Below are 24,473 nucleotides of genomic sequence, written 5' to 3'. Positions count from 1 at the left end.
ATATGGTATTTTTCTTTCTCTGCTTGGCTTATTTCAGTTAGCATAATAGTTTCCAGGTTCATCCATGTTGTCACAAAAGGTAAGATTTCCTTCTTCCTTATGGCTGTGTAGTATTCCATTGTGTATATGTACCTCTGCTATTTAATCCACTTGTCCACTGACAGACACTCGGACTGTTTCCAGATCTTGGCTACTGTAAACAATGCTGCCATAAAAATGGGGTGCATTTCTTCTTTTGAATCAGTGATTTGGTATTTATAGGATATATTCCTAAAAGTGGGATAGCTGGGACAAAGGGCAATACCATTTTTAATTTTTTGAGGAATCTCCATATGTTTTCCACAGTGGCTGCACCAGTCTGTATTCTCACCAGCAGTGCAAGAGGGTTCCCTTTTCTCTACACCCTCTTCAGCACTTATTATGTGTTGATTTGTTGATGAGCACCATTTTGACAGGTATGAGGTGGTATCTCATTGTGGTTTTAATTTGCATTTCTCTATTGATTAGTAATGTTGAACATTTTTCCATCTGCCTATTGGCCATATGTTTGTCTTCTTTGGAGAAGTGTCTATTCATTTCTTTTGCCCATTTTTGATTGGATTGTTTATCTTCCTGGTGTTGAGATTTACAAGTTCTTTATAAATTTTGGTTATTAACTCCTTATCAGACAGATTGGTGAATATATTCTCCCATTGTCATGTATTCTTGAGAAACTTATTGAACTTCTCTGTGCCTCAGTTTTCTAATTTGTAAATTAGTGTTAATTATAGTTCTACTTCATAAGGATTAAATGAAATAATTCATGAAAAAGACTCAACACAATGCCTTTGTATGAAGTAAACCTTGAATACAAGCAAGCTAATATTATTAGTGATTATATTGACCATATAACTATGGAGTCTAAATCATGCTTAATATGCAACAAGAAAAAAAAAACAAAGACAAGGTATAATTGTTTGTTTGTATGTACATGTGATAAGCACTGTGTATGTCCTAGGTTTCATGAGAGATATGGCCTGAGTTGGGACTTAAATGATGGACAGAGAATGATGGGTGTAGAGGAGAGGGCTCACTAGCTAAAGAGGCAGATAATGCAAAGGATATAAAGGAAGAAAAAGATAACTATTGGAGGGCCATAAAAGTCAAGTAAATGATTAATTAGTGTAGCATTTAATTGGAAATTTCACTCTGGTTTCCCAAAGAAAAACTTCAATTTAGATAGATAGTAAACAATCTTTTATTTTATTTTTTCTTTTGTGGCAGAGACAGAGAGAGTCAGAGAGAAGGACAGACAGACCAGAAAGGAGAAAGATGAGAAGCATCAATTCTTCATTGCAGTTCTTTAGTTCATTGATTGATTTCTCATATGTGCCTTGACCGGGGGGCTACAGCAGACTGAGTGACCCCTTGCTCGAGCCAGTGACCTTGGGCTCAAGCTAGTGAGTCTTGCTCAAACCTGATGAGCCTGCACTCAAGCTGGCGACCTCATGGTCTTGAACCTGGGTCCTTCGCATCCCAGTCCGATGCTCTATCCACTGTGCCACTGCCTGGTCAGGTGGTAGTAAACAATCTTGTCAGAAAATGGACTGTTATCCTAAGTTTATTGTATGTGTATGTGTGTGGGTGGTGGTGGAAGAGTGGTATAATTATCCCTTAAATAGTTCACATGAATTAACTTTCCAGATCATACAGCCAGTGAGTACATAGCAGAGTTAGTATTTGAACCCAGAAAATATAACTTCAAAGACCTGTGCTCTTAACCACAAAGTTGCTTCCACATAAAAATTATAAGTTCTAATAACTTTCTAAAAAATTCCAACTGATTTGAGAGAGAGAGAGAGAGAGTAAGATAAAGCAAGATAGAGAGATGGGCTGAGGGAGAGAGGGGATAAGGGAGGGAGGGAGAGAAAGAGAAGCATTAACTCGCCATTCCACTTAGTTCCATTTAATTTTGCACTCATTGATTGCTTCTTGTATGTCCTCTGACTGGGGATCAAACCAGCAACCTTGGCATGCAAGGATGATGCTTAATCCACTGAGTCATCCATCCAGGGCCAGGTCTTATAACTTCTTAAGGTAAACTGCTAGCCATGACAAGTAAAGGAGGCAATTTACACTCAATTTGGTGCTCAAATTATGATTGCTACCATATTAATTTAAACCCCATGTTTGTATTTAAATGACAAGGTATATGATTGTCTAAGCAGCACAGAAAACTGGGAAGTCAAATTTAACAATCTACTTTATTTAAAGCTATATAGCATACAGATATTAGAAAGAAAGATTTTTGATAATTTTATGTTTCCTTGAGTAAAAGTAAGAAGAAAGTGAGAGTTTGTTGTTTTAAGCTCATTCAGAGGTGATTTGAGCTGTTTCAAGGCCCAATTGTACAATGTATTAGGTGATTTTCTTTGCTTAACTAAAAAATAGACGTGGTTACCCTAAGGTGTTGGAGCCACATATGGCTTTTAAAAACATTATGTGAAGCTTTTGAATTAAATATAAAAAGTTCTACTCTGAATTTTCCTGATGCTGTGTCCTTTGAAATATATAAAGTGTTACTAAAAGGTAGAGATACAAGAGAGAGCTCTAAATAACTTAAAACAAAGAAAACTGTATCACATTCATACAGTACTAGTATCTGATAGTTTAAACACCTGTATGCTGAGCTAATATGGTACATAATAAATACCATAGGTACGGGAAGCAGCATGGTTGTAGTAATTAAGAAAATAGACTCTGAATTCATATATCCCTGAATTGGAATCTTGGTTCTGTTTCCTTCCAGTTATGCAACCTTAGAAAAGTCATGTACCATCCTTATGTGAAACAGTTTTTCCATCTATAAATATGAAAAAATAGTACCTTTATCTCATAGTGTTGGTATGGGAATTAATGCTAAGAATTTGGAGTATTGCCTGATCATAGTACATTTTCAATAAATTGACAATTAAAAATAGTATATAGAACTCAATATTGTTTATACTAAGGATTCTTAATTTTCACTCTTGGTCAGATTGGCCATTATTGTGATGAAGGTTGGGCTATTATCTTCTTAAGTGAACATTTTATAAGTGACTCACCTCCATCATTGTCCAAGTTATCTCCACAAAGCATTTCCATGACTACATTGCAGCCTGTTCCACTCCAACCCACCTGACACACACAGTGCCAACCATTTTGATCCAGGGTACATCGCCCATTTCCAAAGCAGAGTCCTGGGCAGCCATCTGAAAAGATAGTAGAGAGTAACAATCGCAGAGACCTCAGAATGCCATTGGCCAGCAATGCTGTATCTCCTTATAGGGAAGCATCTAATCATCTGGTCTCCATTCAGATGAAGTGTTGAATAAATGGAAGAGAACTTTGCCTGCTTACCAAAACTTCCCAGGGAACTCATTATTCCTTATTCTGCTGTACTTTCCCTTAGAGAGGCAATTAAGCATTATTAATGCTGACCCTAATTTCCAACCTCTGGTTCAGATACAAGAAAAACTATGATGGGGACAAAAAAAACCCATTTTGATTCTTTTTGAAAATGCATCTCTTCATCCCAATCAAAACTGGATAGATAAAACTGTATGTAGTTATGTCCAATAAGCTGGGGAAAAATGCTTCTCTAGCAAGAGAAACACCCCTAGCTTCTAGTGTGTATGGATCTTTTTCTCAGAATGTATGGCATTAGGATTTTGCTATGTCGGTATACAGTTCAGGCCTTCCCATTAAGTATTTGCCCATATGGTGTCACAAAAATTGCTGCAATTTTCTGTTCCATTTTTTCTCTTCAAGACTGTTATTAATCTTAGGGCTAAAGATTATTATTTTTTTAATTTTACTTATCTGGTATCTCTCCCAAAAACCAGCATAATATTATGCTTGTAGTAAGTGCTCAGCGAATGTTTATGTAATTAGTGCATGCCAAATTTAGACTTTCAGAATTTTGGAGGATAACTAGATACATTTAGTCAAGAGAAAATTGTTATGCTTGAATTACTTCTATCTATCAGTAAACTACAAACACTGGCAATGGTATCTCCTTAGACTTAGTTTCTTGGGGATACCCTACTCTTTCTACCAATGGTTCATAGGTAGGCTATCTCAAAGGGAAACTGTGTATGTGCTAAGTGCTGTATGTGCTAAGTGCTTAGAGGGCAGATGAGCATAGATGGCAATAAAGACATAGAGCTTCTGGAAATTTTTCCAGTAGCAATACAAGACTAGATCTAGATTTTACTGGAGATAGTCCAATCGATATTCTTTTCATTTTTTTTGTCTTTTTAAGAAAATTCTGTAAGTATAAAGGGCAAAAATATTTTAAAAAATATTTAGATGCAACACAGTGTTCCTTCCAAATGGTTTTCGAAGCAACTATCTACAGACCGATGGTTGTTAGAAAATATGAAAAGACAATATATATATAATTGTCCATCAGTATCTGTAGGGAATTGGTTTAGGAACTCTGGGGGAACCAGGACCCAAGGATGCTCAATTCTCATATAAAATGACATTATATTTGTATATTACCTATGCCTATTCTACCATATACTTTAAATCATCTTTAAATTACTTATAATATCTAATACAATATAAATGTTATGTAAATATTGTTATACTATATTGTTTAGGAATCAACTTGCTGGAATTTCTGTTTTCTAATACATTTCAAACTGTGGTTGGTTAAATATGTAGATGTGGAACCTCATATATGGAGGACCAACTGGTGGTGGTGGTGGTGGTGGTGGTAATGGTGGTGTGTGTGTGTGTACACATAGTCACCCACTGCTCAATAATAAAAATACATTCTGAGATATGTGTCATTAGGCAATTTTGTTGTGAGAACATCATTGAGTATACTTACACAAACCTAGATGGCATAGCCTATTATTGTAATGGTATGTTATACTTTTATATGACTAGTAGTGCAGGTTTGTTTACACCAATGTCATCAAAAACACATGAGTAATGCATGTGCTATAACCTTATGACAGCTATGATGTCACTAGGTGATAGCAATGTTTCAGTTCCATCATAATCTTATAGGGCTACTGTTGTCTATGTGGTCCGTCATTGACTGACACATCATAAGGTAGCACATGACTCTGTGTGTGTGTGTGTGTGTGTGAATTCCTTAATAAGTGGTATAAGATGAATATATTTAGGTTTAAGAAAGGAATTTGTCTAGTTCCACTTACCTAGTTTTATTCTCATTGATATACAAAGGATACAAAAATTTAATAATAATTTGGAACATATTCAGCCTTCTGAGGCTGAAGTAATGAGAGGCCCCAGGATATCCAATGAAAAAACTCTTACTATTTCTATCAAAGGCAGATCCCTGGGGGGGGGTGTTGAATGATGGAGTACTTATAGAGGGATAATTCTTCTAAACTTGTAAGGACATTGTTCATGAACTTAGTGCTATATCATAATGTTAAAGGAAAAATTCAACTGTTTACCTAAACCTACTTAATTTAATAATTACCTGTATGTTATACATACATACACACGCACACACACACAAACACGCACACACACACAAACACACACACACACACACACCTCAAAGACAAGGAAAAACTAGTTCTTAAAACTGCTTATCCATCTGTTACAAGTTATAGCAATAAATGAGTCTTGAATGTTGTTAAAACAAATTACTTTTTAGTCTGACTATTATGGCTTGAATTTGACAATATTACACTTAGAATTGCAAAAGGTAAAAGAAAAAACAAACAAAACCCGCAAAACTTCAACCCTTCCTTTCCCACATGCATATTTTGCATTTAAAATATTTTTCTGTTATAAAACTAGTGAGAAAAATCTTACCTCGAACAGCATCTAAGTAGTGAGCTAAAAAGGGGAGAAAAGAGTGTTTAAATGAATTTCTGGGAGACCAAATCTGTAAAACACATACTAATATTTTATAATATGTTGCCTGGAAGGAGAACAGCATTCTGTCAACTGTTGAATGCCTGCAGCTCAAAAGCTGGTACACTGGCCTGTGCAGTCTGAGAATCACATTTTCAGTGGGAAAGATATTAATGGCTTTTCTGCAAGAACCTCTATTAGGCTTCCCCCCAAAATGTCATATTTCATTAAAAGTATAAGAATTGCATTTTTCCATTTCAGTAATAACTTCTGTAAAAGAGTACTGGCTAAAAATTCTTATTAGCAATATCTATAGAAGGAAGTTTTGAAGTAACCACCTTTAGTAATCATCATCCGCTTATGTGAAGGCAATAAACTTACTGTAGGGCAGGGATGTAATTACTTAAGCTGCATGTGAATTTCACCCCTTGTCACCTTTTTAATGAATCTTAAATATTTTCCACAGTCACAGAAGAAGATATACTATACCTTCAGTAGAGTGGTAATATAGTTTATTAAGATTATGTTATATATGTTATCTATATCATACATTAGTTTGTCAGGTTCCAACCATTATAACAAAATACCTCCACCTAAAAATGGAAGCTGTAGTATAATCTAGTGTGTGAGGGGGAGCCCACAACAATGAATTGGGTATCCAGACCCCCACACTTGCCTTTGCTCTGTGTAAATTTTCTGCATGCTCAGAGAGTGACACTGGGGCACCCTGCAACCCACTTTAGTTAGCTGAACAATGGCAATCATGCTTGTCCCTCTATATATGCAGGAAACCTTTGCAGCAGATACATGTATGTTTCAAGGACTTTGATTTTTGTTTCCCAGAAAAAGAAAGCATTTGAAAAGTGAAACCTTCATTATTAATTATTACATAGGCTTTCTCACTCCCACAGACTGTCTCCTGTGTAGTGTCCTGAAAATTAGTGAAATTGGTGACAAGAACTGACAGTGGGTGGATTCCTCGGTACAAATTCTCTATGCTATCCGGTAAACAATTAAATACAAATGTTCTGTTGGTAGGTCAGAAGTGTCGGCCTCATATACATTAAAGATAGTGCCTAATGATATCAAATGATCCCTCTTAAAGTAGTCTTATTTAATGAAATTGCCTCTAAGTGCTTTCAACCGAAACAACATATAATTTTCAAAAGGAAAAGTGATCAGTGAATGTGGCTTTCAAAATAAAAGTACAAGATGACGTCAGAGTAATGGCGGGGTAGGAAGCGATACCGATAAATCTCCCCCAAAACTCAACAAGATCTTCAACCAGAAACAGAAAAACCTATACTTGGAGCTTCCAGATGCTTCGCAATACACCCAAAGGTATGATTGAGTGAAAAATTGGCTAAATATATAACCAAACCCCGAAGGAAATAGGGAGTAAGAAATGCTCCGCCTTCCTCACTAACCTAAACAGGGTGGCTTTCTCTGGTAACTGTGAATATAGAAACTGAGGCGGGCAAAGGGGGTGAATAGATCCAGGCCGCCGCGGCACAAACGGCCGAACCAGGCTGTGGCACACAGATCCAAGCCGAGGAAAATCTGATCCTGTGGCAACCCGGGCAATATAAGCTAACACTCGCGCCAAACCCAAACAAAGAAAGACAAGCGGAGCGGCCATTTTACCCGGTCTCCTGGTCGGTGCGCAGTTAGTGGGCGAGAATTTCTTCCTAGGCCCCGAGAGTGGGTGCCTGTGTTGCCCCACGGAGAGGCAGGGTCAGAGGCCTTTCTGTGGGCCGAGGACAGAGTCCTGGGCAGCCCCAGCGCCCTGGGAAAGCCACGCATGGGAGGGAGTGAGAACTAATTCCAACGGTGGAGATTTTCCGTGCTGGTGAGGGTTTCACTCAGAGGGAACCGCGGCCGGCCTCATATCCTGGTTTGCGCGCGCAGATAAGGAGTGAGTGATTCCTCCGAGTGCCTCGGCAGTGCGCGCCCGTGTTATCGCAGAGAGGGGCAGAGTCAGGGGCCTTTGTGTGGGCCAAAGCGGAATTTCGAGCCGCCCCAGCACCTTGCAAAAGCCGCGCACGGGGACGGAGTGAGACTCAATTCCAACGCTGCAACTTTTCCCTGCGGTTGGGGGTTTCACTCAGAGCGTGAGACTGCTGGCTGGATATCCTGGTCGCAAACAGTGAGTGAGAGTTTCCTCCAAGCGCCCCCCAGAAGTGGGCGCCCGCTTGTGTTACCGGACAGAGTGGCAGAGCCAGTGGTCTTTGAGTGGGCGGAAAGCCCGCCTGATTATGCTAGCAGCTCTGACTGATTGAGCCTTACCCAGAGCCCTGTGCTGAGTGGAAATACAGTGGGGAGTTGCCAGCTCTTTGAGCCTCTTACTATCCAGGCAGAGGCAGCAGCAACCCCATAGCTGGATTATCAGGCTACTAATTGAGGAAGGAAAGACTAGGAGAAAGGCTCCAGGAACATGGACTCTCTCACTGTCGGAGCCTATAAATGCTAATGAGCCTCGACTCCCATGAGACTAAAGCACAATACATGACATTGCCATAGAGACTTATCAACTGCAAGCCTCTACCTGAGCGTGCCAAAGGGGCAGAACCCGGGGTACAGAGTCACCGACCAGGAAGAGGGAGAGAAAAGAAAAAGCAAGAAGATAACCTCTCAAAATCAAGATTAATCTGCAGACTTTATAACCTATCACATTTTATTATATTTGTTCGTTTGTTTCTCTTATCTTCATTCTTGATACTTTTTTTTCCTCCTCCAATTTGGCCGATTAACTCTCTACTGGTCTTACTCTCTCCTCTCCTTGAACTACACTACCCATAAGTGTTACATCTCCCATTATCTTTTCTCTTCTCTTCCTTTCTCTCTATGAGGGTTGCACTCCAAAACCCTTAACTCTCTCTCTCTCTCCTTTCTTTTTTCTTCTTTTAGTGGTTCCCTCTTTTTTTTCTCTCTCTCTTTTTCTTTTCTCCCTCTATATTAGTTTCTTCCTTTCTCCTTTACATCTCCTCTCATTCAAACCTCAATAACAAACAAATTATCTTATCTGGGACTCAAACCTATGTTTGTGGCATTTTGGGGGGTTTTTACTTCACCTTTTTAACTCACTAGCAGTGCTCCCATCCCTGGCTCTCCATATTATCTAGTTCTTGTTCCACTAAATACAATAGTAAGTTTTTAATTTGTCCCCCCTTTTTTCCGTTTTCCTCTTATTCCTCTCATCATAACTCTTAGACAACCAACACCTAAAAGCAAATCATTTTATTCTTGACCCAAATTTTTTCCTTATTTGCTTTTTGTGGGTCCATACGATCTTTTTATTTTCTTTTTTCTTTTTTTTTTTTTTCTTTTTTTTCTTTTTTGCCCCTTTATTACTTTTCCCCAATTCAGGCCCTCCATCACAGGCATTGTTTGTTATAACTCACAGTCCACCACAAGATTTTCTCAAGAAAGAGGGGAGAGGAGAGGAGAGGAAAAAAGGAGGGGGGGAATAATTTCCTTTTTTTAAAAATTTTTATTTTATTTTATTTTTCTTTATTTCATTATTAATTTTTTTTTAAAAAAAACAATTCTTTTCGATTTTTAATTTTTTTTATTTTTTTAACTTTTTATTCTTTATTAAATCTCATTAATACTATCAACAAAACCACCCTCAGATGCCATTAAGGAAGAGAAAATCGAATATCATGGATACAAAAGAAAGAGAGGTAACACAGCTAGATGAGGAAAAATCTATGGAGAAAAAATTTAATATATTGGAAACCTTGGATCTAAATGACAGAGAATTCAAGATAGAAATACTAAAAATCCTCCGAGATATACAAGAAAACACAGAAAGGCAATATAGGGAGATCAGAAAACAACTCAATGAACACAAAGAATATATGTCCAAGGAAATTGAAACTATAAAAACAAATCAAACAGAGATGAAAAACTCAATTCACGAGCTGAAAAACGAAGTAACAAGCTTAGCTAATAGAACAGGTCAGATAGAAGAGAGGATTAGTGAAATGGAAGACAAGCAACTTGAGGCACAACAGAGAGAAGAAGAAAGAGACTCAAAAATTAAAAAAAATGAGATAGCCCTACAAGAATTATCTGACTCCATCAAAAAGAATAACATAAGAATAATAGGTATATCAGAGGGAGAAGAGAAAGAAAATGGAATGGAGAACATACTCAAACAAATAAGAGATGAGAACTTCCCAAGCCTGTGGAAAGAACTAAAGCCTCAAGTTCAAGAAGCAAACAGAACTCCAAGTTTTCTTAACCCCAACAAACCTACTCCAAGGCATATCATAATGAAATTGACACAAACCAACAGCAAAGAAAAAATTCTCAAGGCAGCCAGGGAAAAGAAGAATACAACATATAAAGGAAGGCCCATTAGATTATCATCAGATTTCTCAGCAGAAACTCTACAAGCTAGAAGAGAGGGGACCCCAATATTTAAAGTCCTGAAAGAGAGGAACTTTCAGCCACGAATACTATACCCATCAAAGCTATCCTTCAAATACAAAAGAGAAATAAAAACATTCACAGATACAGAAAAGATGAGGGAATTCATCATCAGAAAACCCCCACTCCAGGAATTACTAAAGGGGGTTCTCCAATCAGATACAAAGAACAAAAAAAAAACAGAGCCACAAGTAAAAGCTCCAAGAAGAACACAATAAAACCAAATTTAAACTGTGACAACAACAAAAAGAAAGAGGGGGAGAAGATGGAGATTAACAGTAGCAAAGGACGATGGAGTGCAAAAGTACTCACAAAATAGTTCACTACAATGAACAGGGTAGGGACCCTTTTCATTACTCAAAGGTAACCACCATTGAAAAAACCACCACAGAAGCACATGAGATAAAAAAGATAGCAACAGAGGAAAGATGTATGGAATACAACCAAATAAAAACAAAAGATAGAAAAACGAAAGAGAAGGATCAAACAAGACACAAAACTAACAGAAAGCAAGATATAAAATGGCAATAGGGAACTCACAAGTATCAATAATTACACTAAATGTAAACGGATTAAACTCACCAATAAAAAGGCACAGAGTAGCAGAATGGATTAAAAAAGAAAATCCAACTGTATGCTGCCTACAGGAAACTCATCTAAGTAACAAGGATAAAAACAAATTCAAAGTGAAAGGCTGGAAAACAATACTCCAAGCAAATAACATCCAAAAAAAAGCAGGTGTAGCAATACTCATATCAGATAATGCTGACTACAAGACAGGAAAAGTACTCAGAGACAAAAATGGCCATTTCATAATGGCTAAGGGGACACTGAATCAAGAAGACATAACAATTCTTAATATATATGCACCAAACCAAGGAGCACCAAAATATATAAGACAGCTACTTATTGATCTTAAAACAAAAACTGACAAAAATACAATCATACTTGGAGACCTCAATACACCGCTGACGGCTCTAGATCGGTCATCCAAACAGAGAATCAACAAAGACATAGTGGCCTTAAACAAAACACTAGAGCACCTGCATATGATAGACATCTACAGGACATTTCATCCCAAAGTGACTGAGTATACATTTTTCTCCAGTGTACATGGATCATTCTCAAGAATTGACCATATGTTGGGCCACAAAAACAACATAAGCAAATTCAGAAAAATTGAAGTTGTACCAAGCATATTTTCTGATCATAAAGCTTTGAAACTAGATTTCAACTGCAAAAAAGAGGAAAAAAATCCCACAAAAATGTGGAAACTAAACAACATACTTTTAAAAAATGAATGGGGCAAAGAAGAAATAAGTGCAGAGATCAAAAGATATATACAGACTAATGAAAATGACAATACGACATATCAGAATCTATGGGATGCAGCAAAAGCAGTGATAAGAGGGAAGTTCATATCGCTTCAGGCATATATGAACAAACAAGAGAGAGCCCAAGTGAACCACTTAACTTCCCATCTTAAGAAACTAGAAAAAGAAGAACAAAGACAACCCAAAACCAGCCGAAGAAAGGAAATAATAAAAATCAGAGCAGAAATAAATGAATTAGAGAACAGAAAAACTATAGAAAAAATTAATAGAACAAGGAGCTGGTTCTTTGAAAAGATCAACAAAATTGACAAACCCTTGGCAAGACTTACCAAGGAAAAAAGAGAAAGAACTCATATAAACAAAATCTAAAATGAAAGAGGAGAAATCACCACGGACACTGTAGATATACAAAGAATTATTGTAGGATACTATGAAAAACTTTATGCCACTAAATTCAACAACCTAGAAGAAATGGATAAATTCCTAGAAAAATACAACCTTCCTAGACTGAGTTAAGAAGAAGCAGAAAGCCTAAACAGACCTATCAGTAGAGAAGAAATAGAAAAAACCATTAAAAACCTTCCCAAAAATAAAAGTCCAGGCCCTGACGGCTATACCAGCGAATTTTATCAAACATTCAAAGAAGACTTGGTTCCTATTCTACTCAAAGTCTTCCAAAAAATTGAAGAAGAAGCAATACTTCCAAACACATTTTATGAGGCCAACATAACCCTCATCCCAAAACCAGGCAAGGATGGCACAAAAAAAGAAAACTACAGACCAATATCTCTAATGAATACAGATGCTAAAATACTAAACAAAATACTAGCAAATCGAATACAACAACATATTAAAAAAATAATACATCATGATCAAGTGGGATTCATCCCAGAATCTCAAGGATGGTTCAACATACGTAAAACGGTTAACGTAATACACCATATCAACAAAACAAAGAGCAAAAACCACATGATCTTATCAATAGATGCAGAAAAGGCTTTCGATAAAATACAACACAATTTTATGTTTAAGACTCTCAACAAAATGGGTATAGAAGGAAAATATCTCAACATGATAAAGGCCATATATGATAAACCATCAGCTAACATCATATTAAATGGCACTAAACTGAAGGCTTTCCCCCTTAAATCAGGAACAAGACAGGGTTGTCCACTCTCTCCACTCTTATTTAATGTGGTACTAGAGGTTCTAGCCAGAGCAATCAGACAAGACAAAGAAATAAAAGGCATCCATATCGGAAAAGAAGAAGTAAAGCTATCACTTTTTGCAGATGATATGATCCTATACATCGAAAACCCCAAAGAATCCACAAAAAGACTACTAGAAACAATAAGCCAATACAGTAAGGTCGCAGGATACAAAATTAACATACAGAAGTCATTAGCCTTTCTATATGCCAACAATGAAACAACTGAGAAGGAACTCAAAAGAATAATCCCCTTCACTGTTGCAACAAAAAAAATAAAATACTTAGGAATAAACATAACAAAGAATGTAAAGGACTTATATAATGAAAACTATAAACCATTGTTAAGGGAAATCGAAAAAGATATAATGAGATGGAAGAATATACCTTGTTCTTGGCTAGGAAGAATAAATATAATCAAGATGGCTATATTACCCAAAGCAATATACAAATTTAATGCAATTCCCATCAAACTTCCAATGACGTTTTTTAAAGAAATAGAGCAAAAAATCATCAGATTTATATGGGACTATAAAAAACCCCGAATAGCCAAAGCAATCCTAAAGAAAAAGAATGAAGCTGGGGCATTACAATACCTGACTTCAAACTCTATTATAGGGCCACGACAATCAAAACAGCATGGTATTGGCAGAAAAATAGACACTCAGACCAATGGAACAGAATAGAAAGTCCAGAAATAAAGCCACATATATATAGTCAAATAATTTTTGATAAAGGGGCCAACAACACACAATGGAGAAAAGAAAGCCTCTTCAATAAATGGTGCTGGGAAAACTGGAAAGCCACATGCAAAAGAATGAAACTGGACTACAGTCTCTCTCCCTGTACAAAAATTAACTCAAAATGGATCAAAGATCTAAACATAAGACCTGAAACAATTAAGTACATAGAAGAAGACATAGGTACTCAACTCATGGACCTGGGTTTTAAAGAGCATTTTATGAATTTGACTCCAATGGCAAGAGAAGTGAAGGCAAAAATTAATGAATGGGACTACATCAGACTAAGAAGTTTTTGCTCAGCAAGAGAAACTGATAACAAAATAAACAGAAAGCCAACTAAATGGGAAATGATATTTTCAAACAACAGCTCAGATAAGGGCCTAATATCCAAAATATACAAAGAACTCATAAAACTCAACAACAAACAAACAAACAATCCAAAAAAAATGGGAAGAGGATATGAATAGACACTTCTCCCAGGAAGAAATACAAATGGCCAACAGATATATGAAAAGATGCTCATCTTCTTTAGCTATTAGAGAAATGCAAATCAAAACGGCAATGAGATACCACCTCACACCTGTTCGATTAGCTGTTATTAGCAAGTCAGGTAATAGCAAATGTTGGAGAGGCTGTGGAGAAAAAGGAACCCTCATACACTGTTGGTGGGAATGTAAAGTAGTACAACCATTATGGAAGAAAGTATGGTGGTTCCTCAAAAAACTGCAAATAGAACTACCTTATGACCCAGCAATCCCTGTACTGGGTATATATCCCCAAAACTCAGAAACATTGATACGTAAAGACACATGCAGCCCCATGTTTATTGCAGCATTGTTCACAGTGGCCAGGACATGGAAACAACCAAAAAGCCCATCAATAGATGACTGGATAAAGAAGATGTGGCACATATACACTATGGAATACTACTCAGCCATAAGAAATGATGACATCGGAACATTTACAGCAAAATGGTGGGATCTAGATAACATGATACGAAGCGAAATAAGTAAATCAGAAAAAAACAGGAACTGTATTATTCCATACGTAGGTGGGACATAATACTGAAACTAAGAGACATTGACAAGAGTGTGGTGGTTACGGGGGGGAGGGGGGAATGGAAGAGGGATAGGGGGTGGGGAGGGGCACAAAGAAAACAAGATAGAAGGTGACAGAGGACAATCTGACTTTGGGTGGTGGGTATGCAACATAATTGAATGACAAGATAACCTGGACTTGTTATCTTTGAATATATGTATCCTGATTTATTGATGTCACCCCATTAAAAAAATAAAATTATAAAAATAAATAAATAAATAAATAAAAGTACTTCTCTTATCAACTAATGACACTTTATTCCAATGTATCATCTTTCATTTGAGTAACTCAAAGTACTTGAAAGCAGAAAATGAAAGGAATACTGAAGTAACAGAAAGGAAATGACACAAGAAATAAGATACTATCAACAAAAGAAGAAACCTCCCAGTTAATGAAACTTTCCGACTATGTGTAAACTTTCTCCTTTTTCTCTCCTTCAACTTCAAATTCTGTGACAAGTCTGGTGACTGAGTCACTAGACTGCTTTTCTCCAATTAATCCAATTTACTTTGTTCAAAGGATGGTAGTACTTACCAATTGTGCAGTGGTCGCCCTCCCATCCAGGGCTACATTCACATTTTCCATCTTTGCATTGGCCATGCTCAGCACAGTGAGAATGACAGGACCGTTCTTCACAAGTAGGTCCTACCCAGCCATCTTCACATTGGCAAATTCCCCGTGAGCAGACTCCATGGCTCCCACACTCCATGGTGCAGAGCTCTGTGAGAAATCAAAGAAGATGTATTCACTCACATATTTTATTAAAACTAAAATATACTATGCCCAAAGACATTAGAATTACCAAAGTGTCACAAAGACTTCTAGTACTTGAGTGAACATACAAAGAATTTTATAAAAAATTAAGACTTCAAGTATAAAATTCTAAGTCAAATTGATTATAAGAAGTTCATAAAATAATAACGGCATTCAAGGCTTAGAAATAAAATTAATGTCAAAACAATGTCATTTGGGTTTCACTAAAAAATCATTAAGATCACAAATGATGTTGCAGGGCTTTTATGATGCTACAAGAAACAATTGGGGGTGGAGAAAACAAACACAATAAAATAGTGCCCTAACTTCATTCAGGAAGAGAGGTTCTACAGTTGAAAAAGTAACTTTCTAATTAATTTCTTCATATACAAAACGTAAAGTTGCCAAGATGGCAATCAACTGTTTTCCCAGATTCTTACTAAATTTGCATTTATTTCAAGCATTTAAAATGACTCCTAGTGAGATAAAATACAGTCTTCTTATCTCAAAATGTCACTCAATATTTACTTTATATCATCCAGGTATATACTGGCTCTGCCAAGGTTCTCTCCTGTCTCCTTGGCTTTTTGTTGATAAATGTTGATTAATAATAAAATTATGACAATGGAGAAGCCAAAATAAAAGTTTTTCAAGTCAGATTTTGCTTGGGGTGAGGTGGGGGAGTGACATAATGTGGTGTGAAGATGGTGTTATATTGAGTTGTATATTTGAAACTTGTATGGTTTGGCAACCCATATCATCCTAATAAATTAAAAAAATAAATTTAAGTAAAATAAAATAATAAAATAAAATAAAAGTTTGGCAAACGTTTCAATTGAGTGAATACCCTTGCTGGAGGAAGACAAGGGGATGAAAGCTTATAGAAAAAATGCAGACATCAGAGTAATGGTGGCATGAGAGATATTCTTGATTTTTCACCTTGAACTTTCAACAAATTGAACAACTATAACACAGCAAAGAGAACCCAGCTGGCCTTGTAGTGCACCTGTAAGATTCATGTAATAAATTGACTAAAGGTGGGATGGGGTGAGAAGGGGGGCAGAACATAAAAGACATTTGTAGTGGGCTTTGGAGAGAAGAAGAGACAAACCTGGAGTGACTTTTTTTTCTCTGCTGGATTATGGGGAGGAGGAAAGTTCAGGATCTCTGGATTTTGTCTGGGGGGTATGGAGAGGGAAACTTGGAGTGACTGGGTATCCTTCTGCCTGTAGAAATGGTGAGATAGAGGGGCAGAGGTGGAGATAAACAAAAGCACCAGAGTGCAGGGTCATAGCCAGTGTCCCTTCAGTCTGCCTGAAGCCCACAATTGGCAGAGACAGAAAAAAATAAAGTGTGTCTCCCCACTCTTCCAGATCCTGCCTCCCTCATCTTGCAGTACAGAGAATGGCAAAGACAAACCATACATTCAGCTCTCCAGAGCCACTTTCTCCCCTGAAGAACAGAGGTGTTCTGCATTTGGTCCTCAGCTTTGTTGAGAGGTGGGAAGGAGTGGCCAGAAGCCTGAGATTGCCATTGCTACAACTGTAAAGCCCTCGCAATATTCTCTACCCACCAATATGACTGTGGCCCAACTACATCACTACAAAAGCAACATTTTAGAGTAGGACAGCCCAGGAACTTCACAGAGCTAAAAGTTATAATACAGCAACACCTACTGAAAGAAAACTCTCAAATTGAAATTTATATTTCCTTTTTCCCCCTCTTTTTTCCTTTTTTTTTCTTTCTTTTCTCTTTTCAATTTCATTTTCTTCCATTTTTATGTCTTTAATTTTTATTTTTGTGAGTGTTTTGTTTTTGTTTTTGTTTTTTTAAATTTTTTTTTATTTATTCATTTTAGAGAGGAGAGGGAGAGACAGAGAGAGGAGAGATAGAGAGAGAGAAGGGGGGAGGAGCAGGAAGCATCAACTCCCATATGTGCCTTGACCAGGCAAGCCCAGGGTTTCGAACCAGTGACCTCAGCATTTCCAGGTCGACGCTTTATCCACTGCGCCATTGTTTTTGATTTCTTTGTTTGCTTTTGATATTTTTTCTGTGGTTTTTCTTCTTTACCTGTCATAACTTTTAAAATTTTAATATCTTTTATTCTATTTTGTATTTTAATTTTTAAGCTTTTTTTTGGTTAGGGTTCTTAACAATGTCACTCTCAAATGCCATCAAAGAAGAAGAAATCACATACCATAGTTACTGAAGACAGAGACATAGTTCAGAAAGAAAATAAAAAATCTCCGGAAAAAAATCTCAATCACATGAAAAGCTTGTAGTTAAATGATAGAGAATTCAAAACTGAAGTTCTGAAAATACTCAACGAGATACGAGAAGACACCACTGGCAACTTAAGGAGTTCAGAAAAAAAATTAATAAACAAAATGAATACAACACCAAGGAGATTACAACTTTAAAAACAGAGATGAAGAACTCAATACTTAAATTAAAAACTGAGGTAGCAAGTTTAGCTAATAGAACAAGCCAGATAAAGGGAAAAATCAGTGACACTGAAGACAGGTAACTAGAAATGATATAGGGAGAAGAGAAGAGATACTCACGAAATACAAAAAACTGAGAGAGTGCTACAAGAATAGTCTGACTCCATCAGAAAGAGCAATATAAGAATAATGGGTATATCAGAAGAACATGAGAGGGAGAAAGGAATGGAGAGCCTGTTCAAACAAATAATTGATGAGAATTTTCCAAGCCTATGGAAAGATTTAGAGCTTTGAATCCAAGAAACAAACAGAATGCCAAGTTACCACAACCTAAACAGACCTACTTCAAGGCATATTGTAATAAAACTGTCAAAAATCAATGACAATGAAAGAATCCTCAAGGCATCTAGGGAAAAAAAACACCTGTAACAAAAATAAAAGCCCATTAGGTTATCATCAGACTTCTCAGCAGAAACTCCACAAGCCAGAAGAGAGTGGACCAAAGATTCAAAGTGCTGAAAGAGAGAAATTACTAGCAAGAATACTATATCCATCAAAGTAATCCTTCAAATATCTAGGAAAATAAAAACTTTTACAGACATACAGAAGTTGAGAGAATTCATCAGCAGAAAACCTCCACTGCAGGAAATACTCAAAGGGGTTACTTGAACAGACACAAAGACCAAAACAAATCAAAACTATAAGTAAACACTCCTACAAGGTCATGATTAAAATAAGGATAATCTGTGACAAAAATAACATAAAAGAGGAGAGGATAAAAATTTGCAGTAACAAAGAAGGATGGAGTGCAGAAGCACTCATAAGACATAGGATTCTTGTACATATGAACATTTTTGTCTTAAAAACCTAATGGTAACCACCCATGAAAAAGCCACTACTGAAATACACAGTTTAAAAGAGGAAGAAACAGGGGAAAGAAGTATGGAATACTGCCAAATAAAAACAACTGACAGAAACAAAGAAGAGAAGAACCAAACAGGACACAGAGCTGCCAAACAAACAAACAAAAATGGCTATAGGCTATCCTCAAGTGTCAGTTATTATCCTAAATGTAAATGGAATGAACTCACCAATAAAGAAGCACAGAGTAGCAGATTGGATCAAAAAGCAAAACCCAACCATATGCTGCCTTCAAGAGAAACATCTAAGCTGCAAGGACAAAAGTAGATACAAAGTGAAAGGTTGGAAAATGATTCTCCAAGCATATAATATCCGAAGAAAAACAGGAGTAGCCATACTCATCTCTAACAATGCTGACTTTAAGACAACAACGGTAACCAGAGACAAAGATGGACATTTCATAATGATAAAGGAGACATTATATCAAGGAGGCATAACACTTCTTAATATATATGCAGCAAACCAGGAAGCACCAAAATATATAAGACACCTATTAATCAATCTAAAAACAGAAGCAGGCAAAAACACAATTATACTAGGAGATTTCAACACACCATTGACGGCTTTAGATAATCCAAACAGAAAATCAATAAATAAATATCCTTAAAGGACACTCTGGAGCAAATGGACATAATAGACATAGGACCTTTCATCCCAAAATATCAGATTATACATTCTTCTCTGTTTGCATGGAACATTCTCAAGGATAGACCATATATTGGGCTACAAAACTAATATCAACAAATTCACAAATATTTAAATTATACAAAGCATATTTCTTACCACAAGGCTTTGAAATTAGAATTCAACTGTAAAGAGGAAGTAAAGAAACCCACAAAAATGTGGAAATTAAACAACATACTTCTAAAAACTGACTGGGTCAAAGAAGAAATAAAAGCAGAGATCAGAAGATATATACAGACAAATGAAAATGACAACATGACATATCAAAATTTCTGGGATACAGTGAAAGCAGAAATAAGAGGGGAGTTGAAATCATGACAGGCTTATATCAAGAAACAAAAGAGATCCCAAATATATAAACTAACATCACAACTTAAGGAACTAGAAAAAGAACGAAGGCAACCCAAAGTCAGCAGAAGAAAATAAATCATAAATAATAGAGCAGAACTAAATGAAATAGAGAAAAAAAAGTATAGAAAAATTAATACAACAAAGAGCTGTATAATATTTCTGATAGGTCAGGTAAGACATGGGCAGAAAAGTTCCCATTGGGTTTATCAACATGGAAATTGTGGGTGATTTTATAAAGAGCTATACTGATAAAGTGGTAGTTGTACAGAAGATTGGCATGGGTGAACAGAAGGAAACCTGTTTGGTAATCACTAAGTTGTAAGAAGAGCCAGGTCAGAGAAAATACAAAAAAAAAAAAAAAAAAAAAAGAAAAAGAGGGATTGGCCTTATAAATGGTAGCTCAAGTATGTTCATCATGAAATAGCACCGACTTTCTATATCTTGGTTCTGAATCTCTGATTGATAATCTGGATTTGTAATTTTAATTCTTATAGTGAAACTGAGATTATAATTTTGCTCCCTTTAATGGCCTCCCCCAAGACACTGAAACCTGAATTGAAAGGACCTTTCTAAGATTAGGGAGTTGGTCACAGCCAATCAGGTCAGAGTTAGCTGAGACGATCAAAAGCAAATATTTTGCATTGTTGCTTTACACAGTTATAAATTTTAGGCTTAGAGGAGTGTATCATTCTGATGATTTCCTAAAACATAACAGGACTAATAAACAGTAGCAGCAAAATGACAGATGAAACTATCTTTAATTCACCTCAATATAAACACTTAGAAATGCTGAATATAATGTAATAATTTTTAAAACAGCTAAAGAAATAAACATATAAGTTCACCCTCTGGCAGCCTCAAGGTGGTATTATACCCAGTTATAACCAGGCTGGGGTACTTATGTCCACAAAAGGAAAAGAGATAAAGTCTTTGGACAATTTAAAATGTGGATAAGACTGAAACTCCTACAAGAAAGCAAGGACCATTGAAAGGCTGAAATATTAGTGAAATACAGACTAATAAACTGTCTTCTGTCTCAGAGACATAGCAAACAAGCATTGACTAAATTAATGACAATAGAGTAAGTCCCCTAGTTATGAACATCTGACTTACATATGACTCTTACTTATGAAGGGAGTGCTATAAGGGTTATTGGTGATCAGCTGTAGTTGGACATCAGTGCAACTATCACAGAGTTACTGTGCTCCCATGGCAAAGAACTTACCAATGAATACTTTATGGCTCTAGAGCAGTAGATTAAGCATTTAGGGAGAAAACGGACCTAGAAAAAACAGAACTGAAAATGTTTTTTTTATAATAGTTAGCTGATGCTTTTTGTCTCATTGAAGTGGGAATGGCAAAGTTAGAGGAGCAAGATCCTGATACGGAGAGGTTCACCAGAGTTTACCGTACAGTTACAAAAGGCTTGAGATATTGTAGGGCCATTTATGATGGGAATGAAGAAAGCTCTGGACAAACCTCTCTCGATGCCGACTTCAAGAAACTGACTCCAGCAGCAGAATTAAACCCTGACTCTCTACACCAGTCCCATCCTCTCCAACAAGTCCATAAACTTTTGCATCCTCCAAGATAATTTAAGGTTATATTTAAAGATGTTTGTGTTTATATGTACAGACATGTAAAAATAAATACTATGTTAAGACAAACACTTGTCTAAGTTGTATTTAATAGGTAAATGTACCTGTTCTAACTCACATACAACTTAAGAACAAACCTACAGAACGTATCTTGTTCATAACCCGAGGACTGCCTGTAGTCATCATCATCATCACTATTGTCAAAAACTTGGGGTTTAAAAAACAACATCATAATAAAATATTACCTAATAATATGTGCACTGAGTGAAATATTTCTAAAGCCTGCATTATTCAGGAATAAGGTAAGAGATATTTCCTCAAGTATGCATATAAAAATTTAAAAGTAGAATTCTGTTTCTAGTGATTGTGACCTAAGAGACTCTTACTATTCTCTTCCCCTAAATTTATCTGCTTAAAATATATTTAAGAATCTGTTAGATGTTACTGGAGTTCACAAAAGAGTAAAGAATTACTGGGCCAAGTTCCAGGAGAAAAGGAAAACCCAGAGTGGTGAGTCTAACATTGATGGATGCTTTTCCTCCAGTAGTGTCTGTCAGTTCTAGCACATGCAGCTGGAAGATACAGAGACTTGGTAGAGCTTTTGTCAGTCTCATGGGTGCAGAAAAAATATTTGACTAGATAAGAGCTAAGAAATTTTCAATGCTGAAGAAAACATCACACCAAATGATGAAGCAAATTGAAAGAACAAAAAGGAGAAAAAGACAAATTTACAATCATAAAGACTTTAATGCCCCTCTCCCCTACTTTCTTTCACTGATAGGACGAGCAGGCAAATCAGATAATATATGGATTTTGAGGAACATAATTAACAAATTAATCTAATGGACACATAAACAGCACTGTAAAAAATAACTACAAAATACACATAATTGGAAAGTCTACAGAAACATTGACAAATATTGACCATATGATGGGCTATAAAGCAAGTTTGAATATATTTCAAAGTATTGAAATTGTTCAAAGCATTTTTTTCTGCCCAGTATTGAATTAAACTTAAAACCAATATCAAAAGATAGCTATAAAATCCACTTAAGTTTAGAAATTAAGAAATATAATTCTGAATAAACTATAGGACAAAAAAGAAATGACCACGAAACTTAAAAGATTCTTTGAAAAGAATGAGAAAGAAAGTGCCACATACCAAAGTTTGTGTAATATAACTCAATTCATGTGTATAGGGAAATTTATAAGGTAGAAAGAAAAATTGAATGAAAAACAAAGATCCAAGCATTTATTCTAAGAAATTACAAAAGAGTAAAGTAAACTCAAAGAGGATAAAAGAAAGGAAATAATAATGACGAGAGCTGAAAGTAATTAAATAGGAACAAACATAAATGGAAAGCAATAATTGATGATTTGCATTGGGAAAAAACTTACAGGGACTTACCAAGAGAAAAATACAGAAGACTCAATTAACTAATATCAAGAATGAAAAAGATGTCATCACTATAGATTATATAGACATAAAACATTGTAAGAGGATGTTACCAAAAAAAAATATTGTCAATACATTTGAAAATTTCAATGGAATGGGAAAATTTCTAGAAAAATTTACAATAACAAACACATGGAAAAAAATAGAGGAAATTGGCTAGTTTCTAAAAAATGCTACTGCACAATGAAAAATATTTCTGTTACAAAGAAAATTAGTCTTAGATGACTTCATGTGAAAATATATCAAATATTTAAAGAAGATTATCTGCCAGTTTTGAATAAACTTTTCTGAAGAATAGATAAAGACTAAGTCCTTTATAATGTGCCTTATGAGGCCAGAAAAATCTTGATATAAAATTCAAACAAAGATATTACCAAAAAAGGGCCAATAGCTCTTATGAATATGGATGCAAAAATTCTAAACAAAATGCAACAAATCTAGCATTACATGACATGAAATAATATATTGGTGTTTATTTCATGAAAGCAAAGTTGTTTTAACATTTGAAAACCAGTCAATGTAATCATCACATATGTGGAATAAAAAGGAAAAAACCATATGATTATCTCAATAGATAAATAATAGGTATTTAATAAAATTCTAAACATTGATGCATGATAAAAATTTATAGCAAACTAAGATTAGAAGGTATTTTAATTTGATAAACATTAGCCACAAAAGAACCATAGCAAACATCATTAATAGATATGTTGAATTTGAAGTTGAAGAAAAGATGACTATAATCATTTCTGTACAACATTATTCTACAGGTCCTAGCCAGTGCAATATTATAGGAAAAAGAAAAAATGTATAAAAATTGACAAGGAATGAATAAAAACCATCATTATTCAGGCAGTAAGACTGAGTACATACAAACCAAAACAATCTATATAGACAGATTATTAGAATATGTGAATTTACCAAGTTCTCTAGATATTAAGCAAATATATATTTAGAAAGTGCACCTTCTGGTCAAGATGATAAAATAGTATGTGGTATGTGCACCTTCTCATGACCATGTCAAAATTACAACTAAACTGCAACACAGCTTTCATTCAGATTCACCTGATGTCTAGCTGAACAGAAGCCCTATAACTAAGGATATACAGAAGAAGCCATATTCAGACTGGTAGCAGGGGTGGAGATGAGGAATGAGCAGGTCCCACACCCATCTGTAGTAGTTAAAAATCAGAAGTGATAGTCCTGGTGGCTAACTCAGTTGGTTAGAGTATTGTTCAAAAACACCAAGGTTGTGGGTTTAATCCCCAGTGAGGGTACATATGAGAAACAACCAATGAACCCACAACTCAGTGGACAAACAGATGAATCCTATCTCTATCTCTGTGCTTCTCTTTCTTTCTGTGTGTGTGTGTGTGTCTCCCTTCTTTTCTGTGTCTCACTAAAATAAATCAGTAATTTAAAAATCAGTAATTTAAAAAAATGAGGAGGGAGCCTGGGCCTGGTAGATCAGTTGGTTAGAGTGTCATTCCAATATGCCAAGGTTACAGGATTGATCCCCAGTCAGAACACACACAAGAATCCCCAATGAATGCATAAAGTGGAACAACAAATTGATGTTTCTTTT

The 24,473-nt window shown here is 35.9% G+C and overlaps 1 protein-coding gene across 2 annotated transcripts in view; it reads right to left on the bottom strand.

The window, feature by feature from the left end:
- Positions 1–24,473, bottom strand: part of TENM1 (teneurin transmembrane protein 1) — a 1,131,584-nt gene that overhangs the window by 227,240 nt on the left and 879,871 nt on the right. The window contains exons 13-15 of one of the 2 annotated variants that reach the window (XM_066248720.1): positions 15,216–15,401; positions 5,824–5,847; positions 3,084–3,230 (exon numbers count right to left, since the gene is read on the bottom strand). In XM_066248720.1, coding sequence (XP_066104817.1) covers positions 3,084–3,230; positions 5,824–5,847; positions 15,216–15,401 — 357 coding nt within the window. The remainder of the gene's footprint in view (positions 1–3,083; positions 3,231–5,823; positions 5,848–15,215; positions 15,402–24,473) is intronic. The other variant, XM_066248721.1, reaches the window with a different exon arrangement.

The sequence above is a fragment of the Saccopteryx bilineata genome, chromosome X, assembly GCF_036850765.1.
Source record: "Saccopteryx bilineata isolate mSacBil1 chromosome X, mSacBil1_pri_phased_curated, whole genome shotgun sequence".
In the NCBI taxonomy this organism is placed as follows: Eukaryota; Metazoa; Chordata; class Mammalia; order Chiroptera; family Emballonuridae; genus Saccopteryx; species Saccopteryx bilineata.
The sequence above is the reverse complement of the archived record's forward strand: the minus strand, read 5'-3'. Positions and strand labels throughout refer to the sequence as shown.